The 19548-nt window shown below is 29.2% G+C and overlaps 2 protein-coding genes across 2 annotated transcripts; one reads left to right on the top strand and one right to left on the bottom strand.

The window, feature by feature from the left end:
• Positions 1-4220: 4220 nt before the first annotated feature.
• On the bottom strand, positions 4221-6104 carry LOC101264697 (probable polyol transporter 6). Its single transcript, XM_004233466.5, has 2 exons — positions 5894-6104; positions 4221-5805 (listed from the first exon to the last, which is right to left on the bottom strand). Exons 1-2 carry the CDS (start codon positions 5988-5990, stop codon positions 4409-4411), a joined length of 1494 nt encoding a protein of 497 aa, XP_004233514.2. The 5' UTR covers positions 5991-6104; the 3' UTR covers positions 4221-4408.
• A 10358-nt stretch (positions 6105-16462) lies between these two features.
• On the top strand, positions 16463-18379 carry LOC101247786 (probable polyol transporter 6). The gene is made up of 2 exons (XM_004233920.4): positions 16463-16698; positions 16787-18379. Exons 1-2 carry the CDS (start codon positions 16602-16604, stop codon positions 18181-18183), a joined length of 1494 nt encoding a protein of 497 aa, XP_004233968.2. The 5' UTR covers positions 16463-16601; the 3' UTR covers positions 18184-18379.
• Positions 18380-19548: the final 1169 nt, after the last annotated feature.

Here is a 19548-nt window from a genome sequence, read left to right as displayed (position 1 = left end):
GCAAAAAGAAAATCAATTCAACACTAAAAATGACAATAATATTGAATATTTATTTTTAATTTAACATAGATTTAGACAATTAAAATACATTATTTAATTTTACTTTCTTTTAATATTTAGTCACATAACTGATACTTACTAAACTTATTTAGCATGATTTAGTACTTTAAATTATGATCAATATCATTATGACTTATTAATTTGCAATATTTTTTTACGCGATTTTATTATTATTATTTTGTTGGATATTTTAGTATCATTAGTCATATCATATTTTTTGTTATTTTCTTGAGAAATAACTTAGATGGTTGCATTTTGGTAGACCTAAAGAAATATTTAAAGTACAATTAAATTATATGTTTGTATGAAAACTTTGTCGAAAAAACCCGAAAATTCGAAAAACCCAAAAAATTCAAAAAAACCCGAAGTTGAAAAACCCGAGTTTTATTGATTTGGTTTGGTTTATAGATTCAAAAATCCGACACTAATGATTTGGTTGATATTTGAAAAATTCGAACCGACCCGGTCATGTACACATTTACATCTTATTTACCCTCCATATTAGAATTACCAACACCAATCAATTAAATCAAACTTTCTGAAAAAAAATTAATTTAATCATTATTATGCATGTCTAAATTAATTCACGTGCCATATACATATAATCCACTTGCAGGGTTTTCACGTGATAACTTATAGGCAATCCCTCAGTTGAGTAACTTATCCTTGAGTAGTTCTGAGTTGAGTAAGTTTGAATGGTTTTGAGTGTCCTTAAGTATACATCTGAGTTGAATATTTTATCATTGAATTGAACTATGTTTCCTTGAGTTCAGTGGATTGAGAACATGTAAGTATATTTTCTTTTTATCAAGTTCAAGTTTATGTTTTAGAATTTCTCTTATATGCTCGTACATTTCACGTACTGAGTCATTTGGTCTGCATCCTTTCATGATGCAGACACATGTATTCATGATCGCCAACAGGAGCTTCGTTGATACACCCAGGAGTTCGAGTTAGCTATGGTGAGTCTCCTTACTTCCGGAGGGTTCCACTTTACTTTTAGTTATATCATTGTTAGGAGGTCGCGGGTCTTGTCCTGACTTTTATCTTTGTCATTTGGAGGTTTTTAGATAAACTGTAGAGTTCCATAATTCTGTTCATTAATTTTATTTAATGTTTTAATGACTTAATTACGTTGTCTATTTTATGGTGAGTTGAATAATTTATTTTCATTCAGAATTTTCTTTTGAGTTAAAGTTTTGTATTTAAGTTTCATGAATTTTTATTCAATCTTTAAGTTTTGTATGCTTGAGTTAATTTTCCGCTTGTAGGCAGCCGGGATGAGGGTTCGCTTGGAAACCATCAACGGTTCTAGAGTGACCGTCACGTCCAGGATGTAAGCTCGAACTGTGACAAAAATCAGACATTTTAAATATATAAAAAAATTTAATTGAGATATCAATCTTCAATAATAAATTTTAAATAATGATAACAAATTATAATTATTTCTTTCATGTTTGTGCGTAATTGCAATCCAAATTCAAATTTCCTCTTTGATTTGGTACGTAATTTTTCGTTTATTGCGCATTGATACGATGAGTTTGTTTGTTTTGTTGATTATACAATTATTATGCATGATAAATATTAGAACGTTACATTTTTTATATAAAATTTAGTTCAACGACTTTGCTTCAATAAACCAATAGCACGATGATCATTTATGAAATTAATTCTTTTCGTTTTATTTAAAAAGTCAAATACTTACTATAATATATTTAATATTGTACATTTTTTATCAAGTACATCACTAATTCACCCAAAAGATTATTATTCAACTAAAATAATATATGTTATTTTATATTACAATTGTGTAAAACAACAAAAAAAGGCATACTACATTGATTTTTTGAACCGTTATTATTACATTGCTTAAACTGCAATTTAATAATAACTAAAACTTGAAATTTAATTTTATTTGAATTTGAAAACTAGAAAGGATTCTTAAAATATTTTTTATATTAGAAAGTAAGAAAAGATTTATCTTAATTATTTAATTATTTTTTTTTTCATTGCGCTAAGCATGAACATTTTCACTTGTTATTTATATAATGGAAAATAAGGCCTTCTCTCCATCAAAATTCCAAAAACAAAACACTGCCTTAACGGCCAACTTTGCTAACTTTCAATTTCTTAATCAATACTTGTGAAACTAACTAACATCGAATAGTTTAGGTATACTTCATTCTATTTTTTCAATTTAGGCATGGACGAAAAGGTTAAGTTGCTTATTCCAGTAAAGGTTGAATACTTGAAGAGTCCAAAATGTGCCCTATAATGAAAACACTCATAAAAGGTATTCAAAATTTACTTTACTTTATTTTTTTAAAAAAAAATCAGTAGTTTTTCTTTTCGGTCAAGCTTATGCTATAGTTACATAGGTTTCTTAGGATTTTTGAATTTTAATACTAGTAAAATTGTTTATTTAATATTCTAAATCTAGAAAATGAAATAATTTCTTAAGTTTATTTATTTTATTACTTAAAATGAACATATTTTAGTAGAAGCAAATTGAAACGAGATAAAAATATCTATTATTTTTCTTGTAGGTTGAGGTTTATGAGGCAAAAAGAAATCTTAAACAAATGGTAGGCATATAACGTCATGCCCAACAAACTTTCGAGTTCAAGTGATTCTTCGGTATCGATTTCATCTTCATAAAAATCTCTAATAAATATAACAAAAAGGCAACTCTCAGATTTTGAGTATCCAAAAAGTACGATTAATAACCAGTAATTAAGAAAAAAAAAGAGTTAAAACACTACAAATCTGTATTTCGAGATATTTCAAATATAGGAAGCTCCTTATTAAGCAAAGAACATATGATGAGAGCTTATATGGTTCCACCAACAAAATATCACACATATGTTTTTTGTTTGATGAGAGGCTTCCTATATTTAAAATGTTTTGATATGCAGATTTTCGAACTTTAACTCTTTTTCTTCTTATTGGGGTCATTTGTCGTACTTTTTTGGTTCCTCAATAATTTGAGATTTGACTTGGTGTTATCTTTATCAGGTTTTTCAATGAAGATGATATATAGTGATAGTGAAGAATCAATTTAACTAGAAAGTTTATCGGACATGTCATTGATAACCTCGAGGAAGTTAAGCTAGCCAATTTATAGGAAAAATGTATGAGATGCAATTTATCAAGATTTTCTTAGTGAACTCTACGGGATTGGAGAGAATGCTAATATATCGAAAATTTCTTGATCGGGAACTTTTTGACACAAGATTAGAATTTTTCTCCGAGATCTTATTTTTTTCATGTGCATCACCTAAATAAAAAATCATCTACCCTAACTGACTTCCAATTGATAGCTAAGCAACATCTAAGGTAGGCTAATTCTAACTAACTAATATTTAACAAATTAACTATCGTTGCTTACAATAATTGTAATTGCAAATATATATTATCTCAATACCTCTAATAATAATTGTAATTACAAATTTAGATTCTAATACCCCCTTAAGTTAGAGATGAGGTTCTCAAGCCAACTTAGTGAGTACAGCAGAATGTTTGACTCTAGTTAAGGATTTGGTGAGGATGTCTGCCAAGTGATAGTCAACCTCAATGTGTTTTGTTCATTCACGAGATAAGCCATTGTTAAAACTAGAAGACGGATGCCTCCTTTAACTATGAGATTATGTCTCATTCAATTTTTAAAATCTAAAAACATTAGGTTGATATACGTTACTGTGAGTAACGTTTTACTCCTAAAACGTTTTTTTGAGTAACGTTTTACTCCTAAAACCTTACTGTGAGTAACGTTTTAGGAGTAAAACGTTACTGTGAGTAACGTATATCAATCTGACGCCGTCAGCTTTTAAAAAATAAAATATACCCTAAAACGTTACTGTGAAATACGTTTATACTAGTTTTGTAAAATTTTTAAAAAAAATATTATTTTGGTGAATTACTTTATATAATGGCTTAATTTGGTCAATACTTCTCAATTTAGAGGTGTAATACATTGAATGGTAAAAAACTGATAAGCATAAACTGTTTTACTCATAAAAACGCAGAAGAAAATTTTCCAATTACTAGCAGAACATATGAATCCATAATCGTCCGAGATCTGAACATATGCTTTGCTTGAGTCAATGGAGGATCATCCAACTAACTTATGAAATTACAGTGAACATGTTGTTATTATAGAGTGGGAAAAAAAAGAAAGAGAAGTTTATTGCCACTATTTTGACATATAAATAAAGAGAAGCAACATTGGAAAACTCTTCCCTAGAAATAAGATGCACTAACAAAGAAAAAACATAAGTCAAGCCTCCTCTTTTATTTGCGTGGTGCATAGGCGCTACCTAATACAAAAATTTATTGCATACTATAATTGTCAATGATCTCCAATCTCCACCTCTTTTCTAACATTCTTAGAATCTTTGGCTTTAGTGAAAAGAGCTTCCATTTCTTCCAAAGACTTTCCTTTGGTCTCCGGCAAGAAAAAGTAGAAAAAGATCAAAGCGATGACTGATATCCCAGCAAACATGAAGAAAACACCTGCAATAGTCATTGCTGACATCATTGACAAAAATGTCATAGAAACTGTTGCATTCATCAGCCTGTTCACCGCAACACCAATTCCTACTCCTAAACCCCTATACCTCAGAGGGAAAATTTCAGCGGTATATACCCAAGTAACCGGCGCCAGCCCAACATTGAAAAACCCCACATATGAATACGTTGTAATTATGCTGAGTACCAAAGCCCATATGAGTTTGCCACCAGACTGCTCTGCCAAAGTCAAGAAAGTCCCAAGTCCAGTTAATGCCACAATCATCCCAATTACACTCGTCAACACTAGCTTCCTCCTCCCAACTCTGTCGATCAAGATAGTGGACAACACTATGAATGTGAACTTTGTTAATCCAACCCCACATGTGGCAAGAATTTGGTGTTTATGGTCATGTACCCCTGCTTTTGCAAATATTCTGTGACTATATAATATGACAGCTTCAATTCCAGTTGCATGTTCAAAGAAGTGAATGCCTACCCCAGCAAGTAAAATCCTTTGCAGTGATTTTGTTGGTCTTAGAAGCAATTCTTTCCAAACCCCTTCGTCTTGTTTCTCTATTGAATTTGAAACGTTGACCACATCATCATCACAATTTTCGTCCATGCCTAAATTTCTTTTAATCTCTGTCAATCGGAATTCAGCTTCTTCAGGAGAATTTGAAACTTTGTACATAATTTCCTTGCCTTGTCTTAGACGACCTTTCATGATGAGCCATCTAGGAGACTCAGGCATCCTGAGAATGCCAAAGCCCAAAAAAACAGAAGGGACTGCAGCAAGTCCTAACATAACTCTCCAACCAACTCTGAGAGGCAATCCGGCAAAAACATAATTAGACAAATAACCAAGCAAAATGCCCGTACTAATTCCAATTTCTGGAAGAGATGAAAGAAATCCACGAGTCGATGGAGCGGAAACTTCAGCGGAATAAACAGGGGCAATCATAAGTGCAAAACCAACACCAACTCCAGCAATACATCGCCCTAATAATAGAATGGTGTAATTTGGACCCCATCCCATCACAACAGATCCTAAAAAGAAAAGGAACGAAGCTATAACGATGGTGTAGCGACGCCCAACATAATCAGAGGTTCTGCCCGCACTGAGTGAACCAATTAAAGCACATAAATTGAGTATCCCTGCTAGAACCTCTGTTTTCACATCACTGATATGAAATTCTTTTCTCACAAAAATCATCGCTCCACTCATAACTCCGGTATCTGAATTCAAACATAAAATTTCATTACGAAATTTTCTCATAATATAACCAATCAATAATAGATATATATACATAGAAATCAAACTAACCATAGCCAAAGATGATAGATATCATGGAAGCAACAATGGAACAAGCACAAGCATATTTGTTAATCTTTTTTAAACTTGGTCCTTCGCCCTTCTCCATTATTTTTCAATGCAAATAATATACCCTTTGATATCAAAATATTTGTTCTAAAGTAAAATACTATTCACACTTGTGGAACACACTCATTATTGAAATGGATAAAACAAAATAAGATGTCTACACCTTTATGAACTTTACTAATTTTTGGGTCTATATATAGAAAAAAATTACTATTATAATTATAGTTCCTAATTATTTGGATTGTCAGTTTTCTGATACGACTATCTCCTTAATTAATTAGTTATTATTAATAGAATATATGTGGATAAGAATTGAAACTCTTACAAATCCTGATGTAACATTTGAACAGTGATCCATTTGAATCGGAAAGAAAGTTTACTCGGACTATTTAGCATCAATTCCACCATGTTAAAAATAAATATTCGTTTTATTTTTATAAAAAACTAAAAAATGGAGGATTTGGAGTTGAAATTTTAATTTTATAAATTATACATTAAAATAAAATTTCAACTTCAACTCAGTCTGAATCATTTTCAAACGCGTCTTATTAGTGTCAAATTTCTAATTGTATTTCTGATTCATAAAGATAAATTGTTTTGGTATATGATCATATGATGCTGATCTCAAAGACATATTCAAATTATCCATATACAATTCGCATTAGGAGAATTAAATTTGGGTTAATTCTAAAAGGTGTTGGATAAGGTTTTGATTTGGTATTTAATTGGAAAATTAGTAATATTGTGTCTTTACGTCTTGTAAAAGACATTTATTACTAGAAAATATTTGACTTTAATGTTTATGATTATTTACCTTTTTTCCAGAATATAATGAATTGGGTCTGACATTCAGAAACCAAATTTTATTTGAAAAACTAATTAAACGTTGAACTAGTTTTAAATTAAAGTGAACCTAATATATACTACTTCTAATCCGTTTTTACTTGTCATGTTTGCTAGGTTATTCTTATTTTGAAAAAGATTTTCATCAAAAATATTCTATAAAAGAAATATTAATTCAAGAAAAATACTTTGTTTTTGACTAATTAATTTGAAAAAACACTTGTTGTCGATATTAGAATTTAGAACAATAGTTTTTTTCAAAGTTCCGAAAAGTGTTTTTAAGAAAAAAAAATTAGATTCTAAAATATAGTTTTTACCATTCAAAGACATACATCTATTTTTTCGTTCCAGCCTTCCAGGCAAGCTTCTTCATATTGTTTCTTTGATTTTTCGTATCATCTTTGTTTTTCGTCAAAATTGAAAGTATATTAAAAAAATATTCTCCAATTTTATCTTTCATATGGGTTTGTTGTTGATGTTCTATTTTCCTTGAGTTTTTGTTTTGTTCTTGTGTTTTCAAATCAACTTTGGGGTACTTCCGATTTTTATTTTGTTTCTTCTAGCTAATTTGGTCTTCTTTTATTATAATTCTTTTGAACTAAATGGATATGGAATAGTAGACTCATTGCTATGTTATTGTTATACCATATAGATGGAATGTTTCGATACTAATTTATATAGTTACATGTCTAGGCTTTCGCACAAAGAGAAGACTTTCAAATAGAGGTATGGTAGTGGTTAACCTGTAAGATCCCTTGTTTAAGTTGTTTGTTTTCATTTCTTTAACCTCCAAATGAATGTCATTATATTGTTCTCATAATAGCTATAATTTTATTCACCAAGGTTAAGCATCTTACTTTGATGATATTCATTTTCTTTTTGTTTTTCATTCGGTGTTCGGAGTCCACATTGGAAGGTCGACTAAATTTGAATCAAGCTTTGGCTCATTCGGAGATGACACTCTCAACAGAATTTTCTCCATACCCAAGTCTCGATTGGTTAAAGGTGAAGCACTACCACCAGTGCACCACAACTCATGTAGTTACTTTAATGATATTCATTAGACATAATACATAAATATGATATTTAACTTGGCTTCAAATCACATTTGTTCCCATCAACCAAACCATGTAGGACTCATGTGTCTTTCAAGTTTATACAAAATTGTGTATACTTGTGCATACCCAAAGTTAAAGGGCATAAATATGAAATGAGATCAAATTAAAGGACACATTTATATTTATGCCTATTCATTATGTTTGTAGATTTAGAAATTTGTAAGGCTTTATGGAATATTGGCATCTTGATAGTATCTGATTAGCATGAAAAAGTTTGCAAAGATGACAAATGTTTCCAAAGGAATTACTCTACCTTTTAAGATATTAACTCACCGATGAACCAATACGTTCTAAATATCTTCTCATCTTCAATAATTGCATACAAGCAGTATGTGAATCAAGAAGATCCTATCTTCTTTGTAGGTAATAGCCAAAAGCTGAAGCTTAGTCTAAAGTGCTAAAACTTTCAAGCAATATAATCGATCATCTACTTATCTAATCAAAAGAAAAAAAATTCAACTGAGTACAAGAAATTTGTAGGCAGAGGAAAAATTTAACAATAACAACAATTGTGAGCAAAAATCAAGTGGAAAAAGGTCATTACAACATTGAAGTTGTTATCTCATGAAATCAAACAAATTCTCTGTTTGGCTGTGAATTCTAACATTGAAACTGTATCAAAGTCATAAGTAGATAATCTGATAAATTACCTTAGGAATTAGTTTAGAGAAAAGAGTTTTATCCAACCCAACATATTAGTCCATATAAAAGTAAATAAATCAAAGTTACATTATCTAGGATCTCCCTATTTCAATGTCCAAATACGATCTCTAAATCTCTGTCTCCTGCAGCTCTATCTAAAATCTTAGCGTCTCCTTTATGGTACATTTCTTTGTCATCTTAGTTATCAGTTGAGGTACAATTCATTACATTAGGTTTAGATTTACACTTTTAATTAATGAGAATATTAATGCCCACAACTATAGATGTAATCATGACTGAGTAATATTCTTCTTCAGCGAATTTGTTCATCATGTCAATCATATCAACCGGCCATTACCTCTCACTGTAACAACCATTCCAGAAAGCAGCAAATCAAGGCAACCTGAAATAGATTATGACAAAGGAAGATCAAAATGTATTTTCTACCTATATTGCTCAGACTCTTCATAAATGTCAACAGGTGCGTGTTGAAGTCCCAAAAATAGTGTATTTTTCATGAATCCGAGGTGGGTGCGGCATAAAAAATGAAGAGTCCGTGCAATTAAGTTTTCTATACACTTAAATGTTGCATGCATGCTATCCTTCCTCTTTAGTCTTGCTGACAACTTTTTTCCTTGTCTAGAGACAATTTGAAAATCTTATATACGCTAATGTGATCACTTCTTGTATATTAGTTTGTAGAGAACTGTGACCTAAAAAGATAAAATTATGTGCTTTTTCACACCAATTTACGAAATGATTCTAAAGTTATTGAGAACTAAGTATCTCACTCAGTTAGATTCATGATATGAATCCTTCCTATATAGTTTTCTGTAAGAAAGATAATATGTTTCAATATATGTACATGATTAAAATCAAAGTCAGTTTACATTCTTCAATTTTTGACGGAAAACATGGTGTTGCTTTGTTTCCCAAACATCTTTAATCCTCTTTAATGAAATATAGTTCACATAATGAACAAAGCTTCTATTCTCCACATTTCTTACTTGCATAAATAAATAGTTCACTTTGAATCTAAATTCATTTCCCCTCTTCTTCTGCGTTGACTACACTAGAAAGCAGCCAAAATGCAACACTACGTAAATTGTATAGGATTTAAATATCCAATGCAAATAATACGACTACAGCTACAAACAAAACGACCAGCTTGTAAAAATCCTTTACGGGCCATCTGTACCTAGTATTAAAACCAGAGGCAAATTCAGGATTTGGGTGCACCAATATAAACATAGCACAAATATAAGGTCTAAGTTAAACTTTAAATAAAAATAGGCTTAAGTGTGATTCAAACCCTGGTCTAGAGGTTGGTAACTCCTGCTTTTACCAATTGCACTAGAGCACTTCTATGTTTTTTATGGGTGCACTGTTACTTATATCTTAAGTTCTATCAGTTTTTCAAAATAGATATAAATATGATTTTTTTGGAAGTTACCAAGTGCACGTGCACCCCCACCGTATGATGTGGGTCCGCGTCGGATTAAAACAAGGGATAAGTGTTGATAGAAAAAATTAATTTTAGTTTAATTTTAAAAAAATTTAATTATTTTTAGTAATCATACATGCATAACAAGTAAAATGAATAGCATGAATGTTCATTTTTTTTAAATCTTTGTTGAACTTTATATAGTAGTTATTGGACTGGAAAGGAGTTCTTTGGCCTAGCACACACTACAAGGGAAAAACACCGGATGCTGAAGTTTATAGAATGACCAAGGCAAGTGTTGTATATCACATTTGGCAAGAACGAAATGCAAAAATATTCAAACAGAAGCAACGAAGTGAAGATGAGATTGTGAAGATTATAATTCAGGATATACATCATAGAGGGAATATGCACAACAAATTGAGAGGAGTGTTAGCTAGATTGAATTATTATCCTTCATAGTTGATAGTTGATATTGAGGGGACGAAGTAGATGAGGGATGAGGCTGTTGAAGCTCAGGCCTTCGTTTTTTTTAGTGTTGTAATGTTTACTTGGTGAATCAATAAATCTATTATTTGCCAAAGAAAAAAAAAAAGTAAAACTATTCACATTTCATTCACTTATGGAACACACTCATAATTTATGCTAGTACATGCATTATGCCTACATATAAAACAAAATTAATTCGAGTTGATACTTTAGATGGTCACTCAATTATGACATTATCTCTCAGAAAGTCACTTAATTTTAAATTTTAACTCAAAAATCACTCAACTACGCCATTTTCTCTCAGAAAGTCACTCAACTTTGACTTTTAACTCAAAAGTCACACAACTATTAACGTTTCCCTCATAAAGTCACTTAATTTATTATTATTTTTTAAGTTAAAATTTGGTGATATTAATTGTTTATGAAACAAACCAAATTTATTAAAAAAATAAAAAATACCACTTAAATTATTTAGTGATCCACCCACCTAATTCGATTCATTAAAAAATATTATATGACCCATTTTATATTGCCCTTAATCCTAAATTATTCCCTAAAATGGATGTAAACTCCAAGAGATTTACATCTCAATGTTGTTATTCTTATAACTATTGGATGTACAATCCTCTTAGGAAGGTCATACATACAGTTGTGTGAAAGATGTTGTCATAGTCTTGAAATATATTTCAATCCTGACAAAGAGTAGAAAAACTAATTCAGCATATGCTCTCACCATTATATACTGATATAGTAATGATATTGATGCAACATGAAATAATGTTCATTCAAATAAACATATTTCACGAGACAACTATGACTCTCAAGTAAAAATGGGTCATATTATATTTTTTAATGGATCGGATTAGGTGGGTGGATCACTAAATGGTTTAAATGACATTTTTTATTTTTAAAAATTTTGGTTTGTTATATAAATAATTAATATCAATAAATTTTATTTAAAAAATAATTAAATAAATTGATGACTTTCTGAGAGAAGAGTTAATAGTTGAGTGACTTTTGAGTTAAAATTAAAAGTTGAGTGATTTTCTGAGAAAAAATGACACAGTTGAGTGACTTTTGAGTTAAAATTAAAAGTTGAGTGACTTTATGAGAGAAAAGTGCATAAATAAATGACCATATGCGGTATTACCTCAATTAATTCTCTACCCTTTTATGAGCTCTTTAATTTTGAGTCTATATTTGTCTATATGTAAAAAAATAATAATCATATTCTAATTATACTTCCTATTGATTTAAATTTTCTTGTGATGTGAATAAAAAAGTTTACTCGCATTCGAGTTTACCAGTAAAATACAGGATAATATTAGAAAAATACACCCTACTATGTTTCTAAAACATTATATTTGAAAAGTATCATAGTATTGACTCTTAAACCATATAGGTTGACTCTTGCATAGTTTTTTTTATGCTATTACTTTTCTAATCGGTAATGGCAACTCAAGTTATTTAGTTGCCTAAAGTCAAAAATAAATTGGATTTTCTGACTTTTATTTTTTTATTTTTGAAATCCAAAATATTTATTCTTTTTAATTAAAACATTACGCTACTATTAAGTCTCGATATATTCAACTTCCAATGAAAACATGATTTTTGTATTAACTCGCTTAATATATATATATATATATATATATATATATATATATATATATTTCAAGAGACAGCAATGATTTTCAAGTAAAAATGGGTCATATTATATTTTTTTACAGTATATTATATATATATATATATATATATATATATATATATATATATATATAGTAAGCGAGTTAACAGGAAAACCATGTTCTCATTGGAAGTTGAATATATCGAGACTTAATAATCAGTAGCGTAATGTTTTAATTACTTTCTAAAAAATCATAATTAACGAGTGCAACATAACATGTATCTTTTGATATAATCGCAACTAAAAAATCTAAAATATCAATTGATCTTATTTATGCAAAAACCATACAAAACTAAATTGTATATTTGAAAAAAGAACAAGAACGATCGAATAATGAAATAATTAAAGGAGTTTTATCATATCAGTATGACAAAGAATAATAAGACCTGTAAGATGTATTTTATTAGTATTTTCAGTTACTTCACAACTTAACTTTTAGATACTCGAGAAAAAAGGTACGTTGTTGTAATAGATCATAAATGTTAAATTTTTTAGGTTTCATTTCAATCTGTCATCTCAAATTGTTCTTCATAATTAATATATAATTAAAAAAATAAAGTATTAATATTACATTTAGGCATAAAGAGAACGCATATAATAGATTTTAAAAAATAATTCTTTAACATTTATTTCAATGACCGCGCGAAGCGCGGTCAAATTCCCTAGTATAATATAAAGGAAAATCATAGACAAGGTGATGTGACACCTCATATTCACATGTATTTATTTTTTTTCTCATTTTCTTGGTTTTTCTTTCTTATTTAAATTATTATTTTATTACAAAATTCATTATATAATTTATTACCATAAGTATTATATTAATAGAAAAACATTTATAACAAAGACACTTCACATGCCAACTTATAAAGAGTAATTATTCATAACTCATACCTTTCTAATTTCTATTATTAATAAAAAAAAATTATTTTTGTCCTCCTTTAATTACGTTATAAAGAAAAATATTAAATATTTTAAGTATTTTATCTTTATTATTTAATTTATAAAAATGTATATTACTTAATTAAATATAAAAAAATATATAATAAAGCTAGATATAAACAAGGTGATGTGACACCTCTCAATGACCTATAAAACTATTTATCTTTTTTTCTCTCTTTTTTTTGAGTTTTTTCGTTCATGTTTTTCATTTAACAATTTATAAAAAAAAAAATACAATCATATTCATCACATATAATTATATCACATGAAAGTTACAAAAAAACCCTCCATCTATTTGAATTCTCTAATTAAATAAGATGTCTTATAGACTTCCTTCTACTTAATTCTCATATATAAATAACAATCATCTATAGTTTTGTTGCATGTCCATTTCTATTTTCTCCAACTTCATATTGTTAATATATTTTTTTGTTTTCTAGCCTTTATGAAGATTATAGATATATTTTTTAGAATTTCTTCTTGTGTTACAATAGTCAAGCAAAAGTTATTAAGATAAAGAAGAAAGTTTAAAGGTGGTGTAAGATTCGTCAAAAGAAATGATCAAAAATTAATTTGATACAAGTCAATAAAATGAGAAGAAAGTTTAATGGCGGTGGGAGATTCATCAAGAGTTGGTCAGAGTAAAATTTGAAAAAGTAGAAGTTTCAATAATCTACAAATATATAGATGCACTTATTGTTGCTTATATAATTTTCAATTAATTATTTATCCATCAAGATATGTACCCTTCAAGAACAAGATTATATTATCAAGCACACTTTTTGTATCAAGGGCAACATGATCTTCCATGGATTATTTTGGTGCTTAAAGAAAACTTTTGATGTATTTATTTTATAAACTTTTGTCATTTGGATATACAATCCATATTCTATATCGACATATATTATGTATATAACATTTTAATATGACATAATTTTTCGATCAAGAATATTCATCATCTTTTGTTTGGCTTTATCCGCTTCATTTCATTCTAATTTAGATGATATAACACATTTCTTTCTTTTGTGGATTTTGAATTGACTAAAAAGGAGATGAGATCCCCTCCATTAAATTTTTATTTCGTATTTGTTAAACATTTGTATAAAACTAGTCTATATATGTGATTGTTAGACTGAAATTTCATAAAACATTTAATTCTTCTAATTTAATAAAAAAATTCAGAATGAACCAAGTTTGTTCTGCCAATATTCAATTACAATGAACATATTTTCTTTGGTTATAGAGAAAATTGTTATTTGTTTAAGTTGATAATGAAACTGAAAAAATGAGTTTACTATCTTCATTAATTAATTTGTTTGATAACTAAAAAAAATTATAATATTTATTACAGCTAATTATATCTCATAAATTACAAAAAACCTTTGTTTACTCACTTTTTCTACATAAATGTATATTTGCTCAACTCTTTTCTACGATTCTATTCATTACGTCTACATTTCTTTTTCCAAAAATACAATTGATTTAGATTTTCATGGAAGCATATTTTAAGACTTCTTTTCATTTTTCTTTCAAATACATCATATATAAAATTTACTCAAAATTAAGTCATTTACTATTTCATGTATGAGCACTATAAATAACTTTAAAAATAAATGATTTATTTTTCTGATGACGTTATGTACATATTATATACTTAAAATTCATTTCTTTTATTATTATTTAACATTGTAAATGAGAGCAAAAATGGAAGAATTTTTCAACATCTCTCTTAAACTTGGAACAATTCACTTATTTTGAACTATGAAAAAAGGCTCAGCTGTATCACTTATTTTGAAATAGAGGGATTATGTATTATTTATTAAAACTCGAGATTTTTAAATTGTTGTATAAAATAATGATTTTTTTTCTAACTTTTTAGTAATTAAATAAAATGACCACAACAAAACATACAAAATACACACTAAAATGAATTGAAGTATTATTTTAGTGAAATATATTGAGTAAATAAAGATATACTTTTTTAATTTGTATGAAGACGAAAAAAATTATAAATAATTTCAATATGATATAAAAACAAACAATAGCAGAAACTCCTATATACTAAAAGTCCTACTTATTCTTTGCTTTTTTTGCCATTATTTAAATTTTGATTTTCTCTAAATGATTATACATTTAATGAGGTTTGTAACTCCTCAAGAGTTAAAATATTCACTATTTATTATTTGTAAAATTATTTTTAATAATTAAAATAAATAAAAATGACTATAATTTTGTATCGAGTTGTTTGTTGAAATATTAATATTGATTGCTTTTCAATTTATTATTACGAGTTTTTATATTTATATTTTATTTGATTAAGATAGTCGTTCTTTCCTTTGTATTACTATTGATACGCTTTTTGTTAATTTTCATATTTTTACTTGCACATTTTTTTTAATAAATAAAAAATATTAAAAAAGATTATGTACCCAACAAGTATGTTTTTTTTGTTAAATAAGTCATATTGAATAACTATATTTGAAAAGGTCTAAGTTCAGTAGTTCCTTATATAAAATAAGCATCCATACTTTTAGAAATCGATGAGGACATATTATTTACGTTTCATTTAATGATTCACGACAAATAGAAAAATTAAGCAGAAAATTAAGTTAGCATTTTTTTTCAATATATAAAACATGTTTTTTTCACCCCAACAAAATAATACAAAAATAATGTCTTATAAATTAAAACAATTATTATAAACATTTTATAGCTTTTACTAAGTGTTGATCATATTTCTTTCTTTTTTAGTACGTGCTAATTTATAAAATTGTTAGGATACCGTGAACATGTTAACTAGCTAAGTGATATAATTTCAAAAATCTTCTTTGAGGATTTGCTCTATTACACCTCTTTATTTTCATTTTTTTAAAATCTTTCTTCAAATCTCTTTAAATTAATTTTGATTTGACAAATCAGTAAATAATATAGTATTTACCAATTTTATCTTTAAGAACCATAAATACAATTAGAAATACATACAGATTAACCACATGTAAACGAAAAAAAAATTCCTACAAATAACAATCTAACTATAGTCAAATTTGACCTCTAAAGAATGAACAAGTAAAAACAAACACTTATTTTCGATATAACGAAAATATGAAATATACAGAAACATTCAATACAAGTAAATTTTCTCCGCCGATACAAATGGGTCGCGCTGTTCAAATGCCACATCAGAACTCGTATGACTTTTGAATTCTTATCCACATATACTCTACTAATAACTAATTAATTAAGGAGATAGCCGTTTAAGAAACTGAAAACCCAAATAAATAGGAAGTATAATTAAACCAAGATTTATTTTAACTATAAATAGACCCAAAATTAGTGAAGTTCATAAACGGTAGAGATCTGGTTTTGTTTTATCGATAGTCATAATGAGTATGTTCCATAAGTGAATGTGAGTGTGTTCCACAAGTGTGAATAGTATTTTACTTTAGAACAAATATTTTGATATCAAAGGGTATTTTATTGCATTGAAAATTAATGGAGAAGGGCGAAGGACCAAGTTTAAAAAAGATTAACAAATATGCTTGTGCTTGTTCCATTGTTGCTTCCATGATATCTATCATCTTTGGCTATGGTTAGTTTGATTTCTATGTATATATATCTATTATTGATTGGTTATATTATGAGAAAATTTCGTAATGAAATTTTATGTTTGAATTCAGATACCGGAGTTATGAGTGGAGCGATGATTTTTGTGAGAAAAGAATTTCATATCAGTGATGTGAAAACAGAGGTTCTAGCAGGGATACTCAATTTATGTGCTTTAATTGGTTCACTCAGTGCGGGCAGAACCTCTGATTATGTTGGGCGTCGCTACACCATCGTTATAGCTTCGTTCCTTTTCTTTTTAGGATCTGTTGTGATGGGATGGGGTCCAAATTACACCATTCTATTATTAGGGCGATGTATTGCTGGAGTTGGTGTTGGTTTTGCACTTATGATTGCCCCTGTTTATTCCGCTGAAGTTTCCGCTCCATCGACTCGTGGATTTCTTTCATCTCTTCCAGAAATTGGAATTAGTACGGGCATTTTGCTTGGTTATTTGTCTAATTATGTTTTTGCCGGATTGCCTCTCAGAGTTGGTTGGAGAGTTATGTTAGGACTTGCTGCAGTCCCTTCTGTTTTTTTGGGCTTTGGCATTCTCAGGATGCCTGAGTCTCCTAGATGGCTCATCATGAAAGGTCGTCTAAGACAAGGCAAGGAAATTATGTACAAAGTTTCAAATTCTCCTGAAGAAGCTGAATTCCGATTGACAGAGATTAAAAGAAATTTAGGCATGGACGAAAATTGTGATGATGATGTGGTCAACGTTTCAAATTCAATAGAGAAACAAGACGAAGGGGTTTGGAAAGAATTGCTTCTAAGACCAACAAAATCACTGCAAAGGATTTTACTTGCTGGGGTAGGCATTCACTTCTTTGAACATGCAACTGGAATTGAAGCTGTCATATTATATAGTCACAGAATATTTGCAAAAGCAGGGGTACATGACCATAAACACCAAATTCTTGCCACATGTGGGGTTGGATTAACAAAGTTCACATTCATAGTGTTGTCCACTATCTTGATCGACAGAGTTGGGAGGAGGAAGCTAGTGTTGACGAGTGTAATTGGGATGATTGTGGCATTAACTGGACTTGGGACTTTCTTGACTTTGGCAGAGCAGTCTGGTGGCAAACTCATATGGGCTTTGGTACTCAGCATAATTACAACGTATTCATATGTGGGGTTTTTCAATGTTGGGCTGGCGCCGGTTACTTGGGTATATACCGCTGAAATTTTCCCTCTGAGGTATAGGGGTTTAGGAGTAGGAATTGGTGTTGCGGTGAACAGGCTGATGAATGCAACAGTTTCTATGACATTTTTGTCAATGATGTCAGCAATGACTATTGCAGGTGTTTTCTTCATGTTTGCTGGGATATCAGTCATCGCTTTGATCTTTTTCTACTTTTTCTTGCCGGAGACCAAAGGAAAGTCTTTGGAAGAAATGGAAGCTCTTTTCACTAAAGCCAAAGATTCTAAGAATGTTAGAAAAGAGGTGGAGATTGGAGATCATTGACAATTATAGTATGCAATAAATTTTTGTATTAGGTAGCGCCTATGCACCACGCAAATAAAAGAGGAGGCTTGACTTATGTTTTTTCTTTGTTAGTGCATCTTATTTCTAGGGAAGAGTTTTCCAATGTTGCTTCTCTTTATTTATATGTCAAAATAGTGGCAATAAACTTCTCTTTCTTTTTTTTCCCACTCTATAATAACAACATGTTCACTGTAATTTCATAAGTTAGTTGGATGATCCTCCATTGACTCAAGCAAAGCATATGTTCAGATCTCGGACGATTATGGATTCATATGTTCTGCTAGTAATTGGAAAATTTTCTTCTGCGTTTTTATGAGTAAAACAGTTTATGCTTATCAGTTTTTTACCATTCAATGTATTACACCTCTAAATTGAGAAGTATTGACCAAATTAAGCCATTATATAAAGTAATTCACCAAAATAATATTTTTTTTAAAAATTTTACAAAACTAGTATAAACGTATTTCACAGTAACGTTTTAGGGTATATTTTATTTTTTAAAAGCTGACGGCGTCAGATTGATATACGTTACTCACAGTAACGTTTTACTCCTAAAACGTTACTCACAGTAAGGTTTTAGGAGTAAAACGTTACTCAAAAAAACGTTTTAGGAGTAAAACGTTACTCACAGTAACGTATATCAACCTAATGTTTTTAGATTTTAAAAATTGAATGAGACATAATCTCATAGTTAAAGGAGGCATCCGTCTTCTAGTTTTAACAATGGCTTATCTCGTGAATGAACAAAACACATTGAGGTTGACTATCACTTGGCAGACATCCTCACCAAATCCTTAACTAGAGTCAAACATTCTGCTGTACTCACTAAGTTGGCTTGAGAACCTCATCTCTAACTTAAGGGGGTATTAGAATCTAAATTTGTAATTACAATTATTATTAGAGGTATTGAGATAATATATATTTGCAATTACAATTATTGTAAGCAACGATAGTTAATTTGTTAAATATTAGTTAGTTAGAATTAGCCTACCTTAGATGTTGCTTAGCTATCAATTGGAAGTCAGTTAGGGTAGATGATTTTTTATTTAGGTGATGCACATGAAAAAAATAAGATCTCGGAGAAAAATTCTAATCTTGTGTCAAAAAGTTCCCGATCAAGAAATTTTCGATATATTAGCATTCTCTCCAATCCCGTAGAGTTCACTAAGAAAATCTTGATAAATTGCATCTCATACATTTTTCCTATAAATTGGCTAGCTTAACTTCCTCGAGGTTATCAATGACATGTCCGATAAACTTTCTAGTTAAATTGATTCTTCACTATCACTATATATCATCTTCATTGAAAAACCTGATAAAGATAACACCAAGTCAAATCTCAAA

Source organism: Solanum lycopersicum, chromosome 2 (genome assembly GCF_036512215.1).
Source record: "Solanum lycopersicum chromosome 2, SLM_r2.1".
NCBI lineage: Eukaryota > Viridiplantae > Streptophyta > Magnoliopsida > Solanales > Solanaceae > Solanum > Solanum lycopersicum.
The sequence above is the reverse complement of the archived record's forward strand: the minus strand, read 5'-3'. Positions and strand labels throughout refer to the sequence as shown.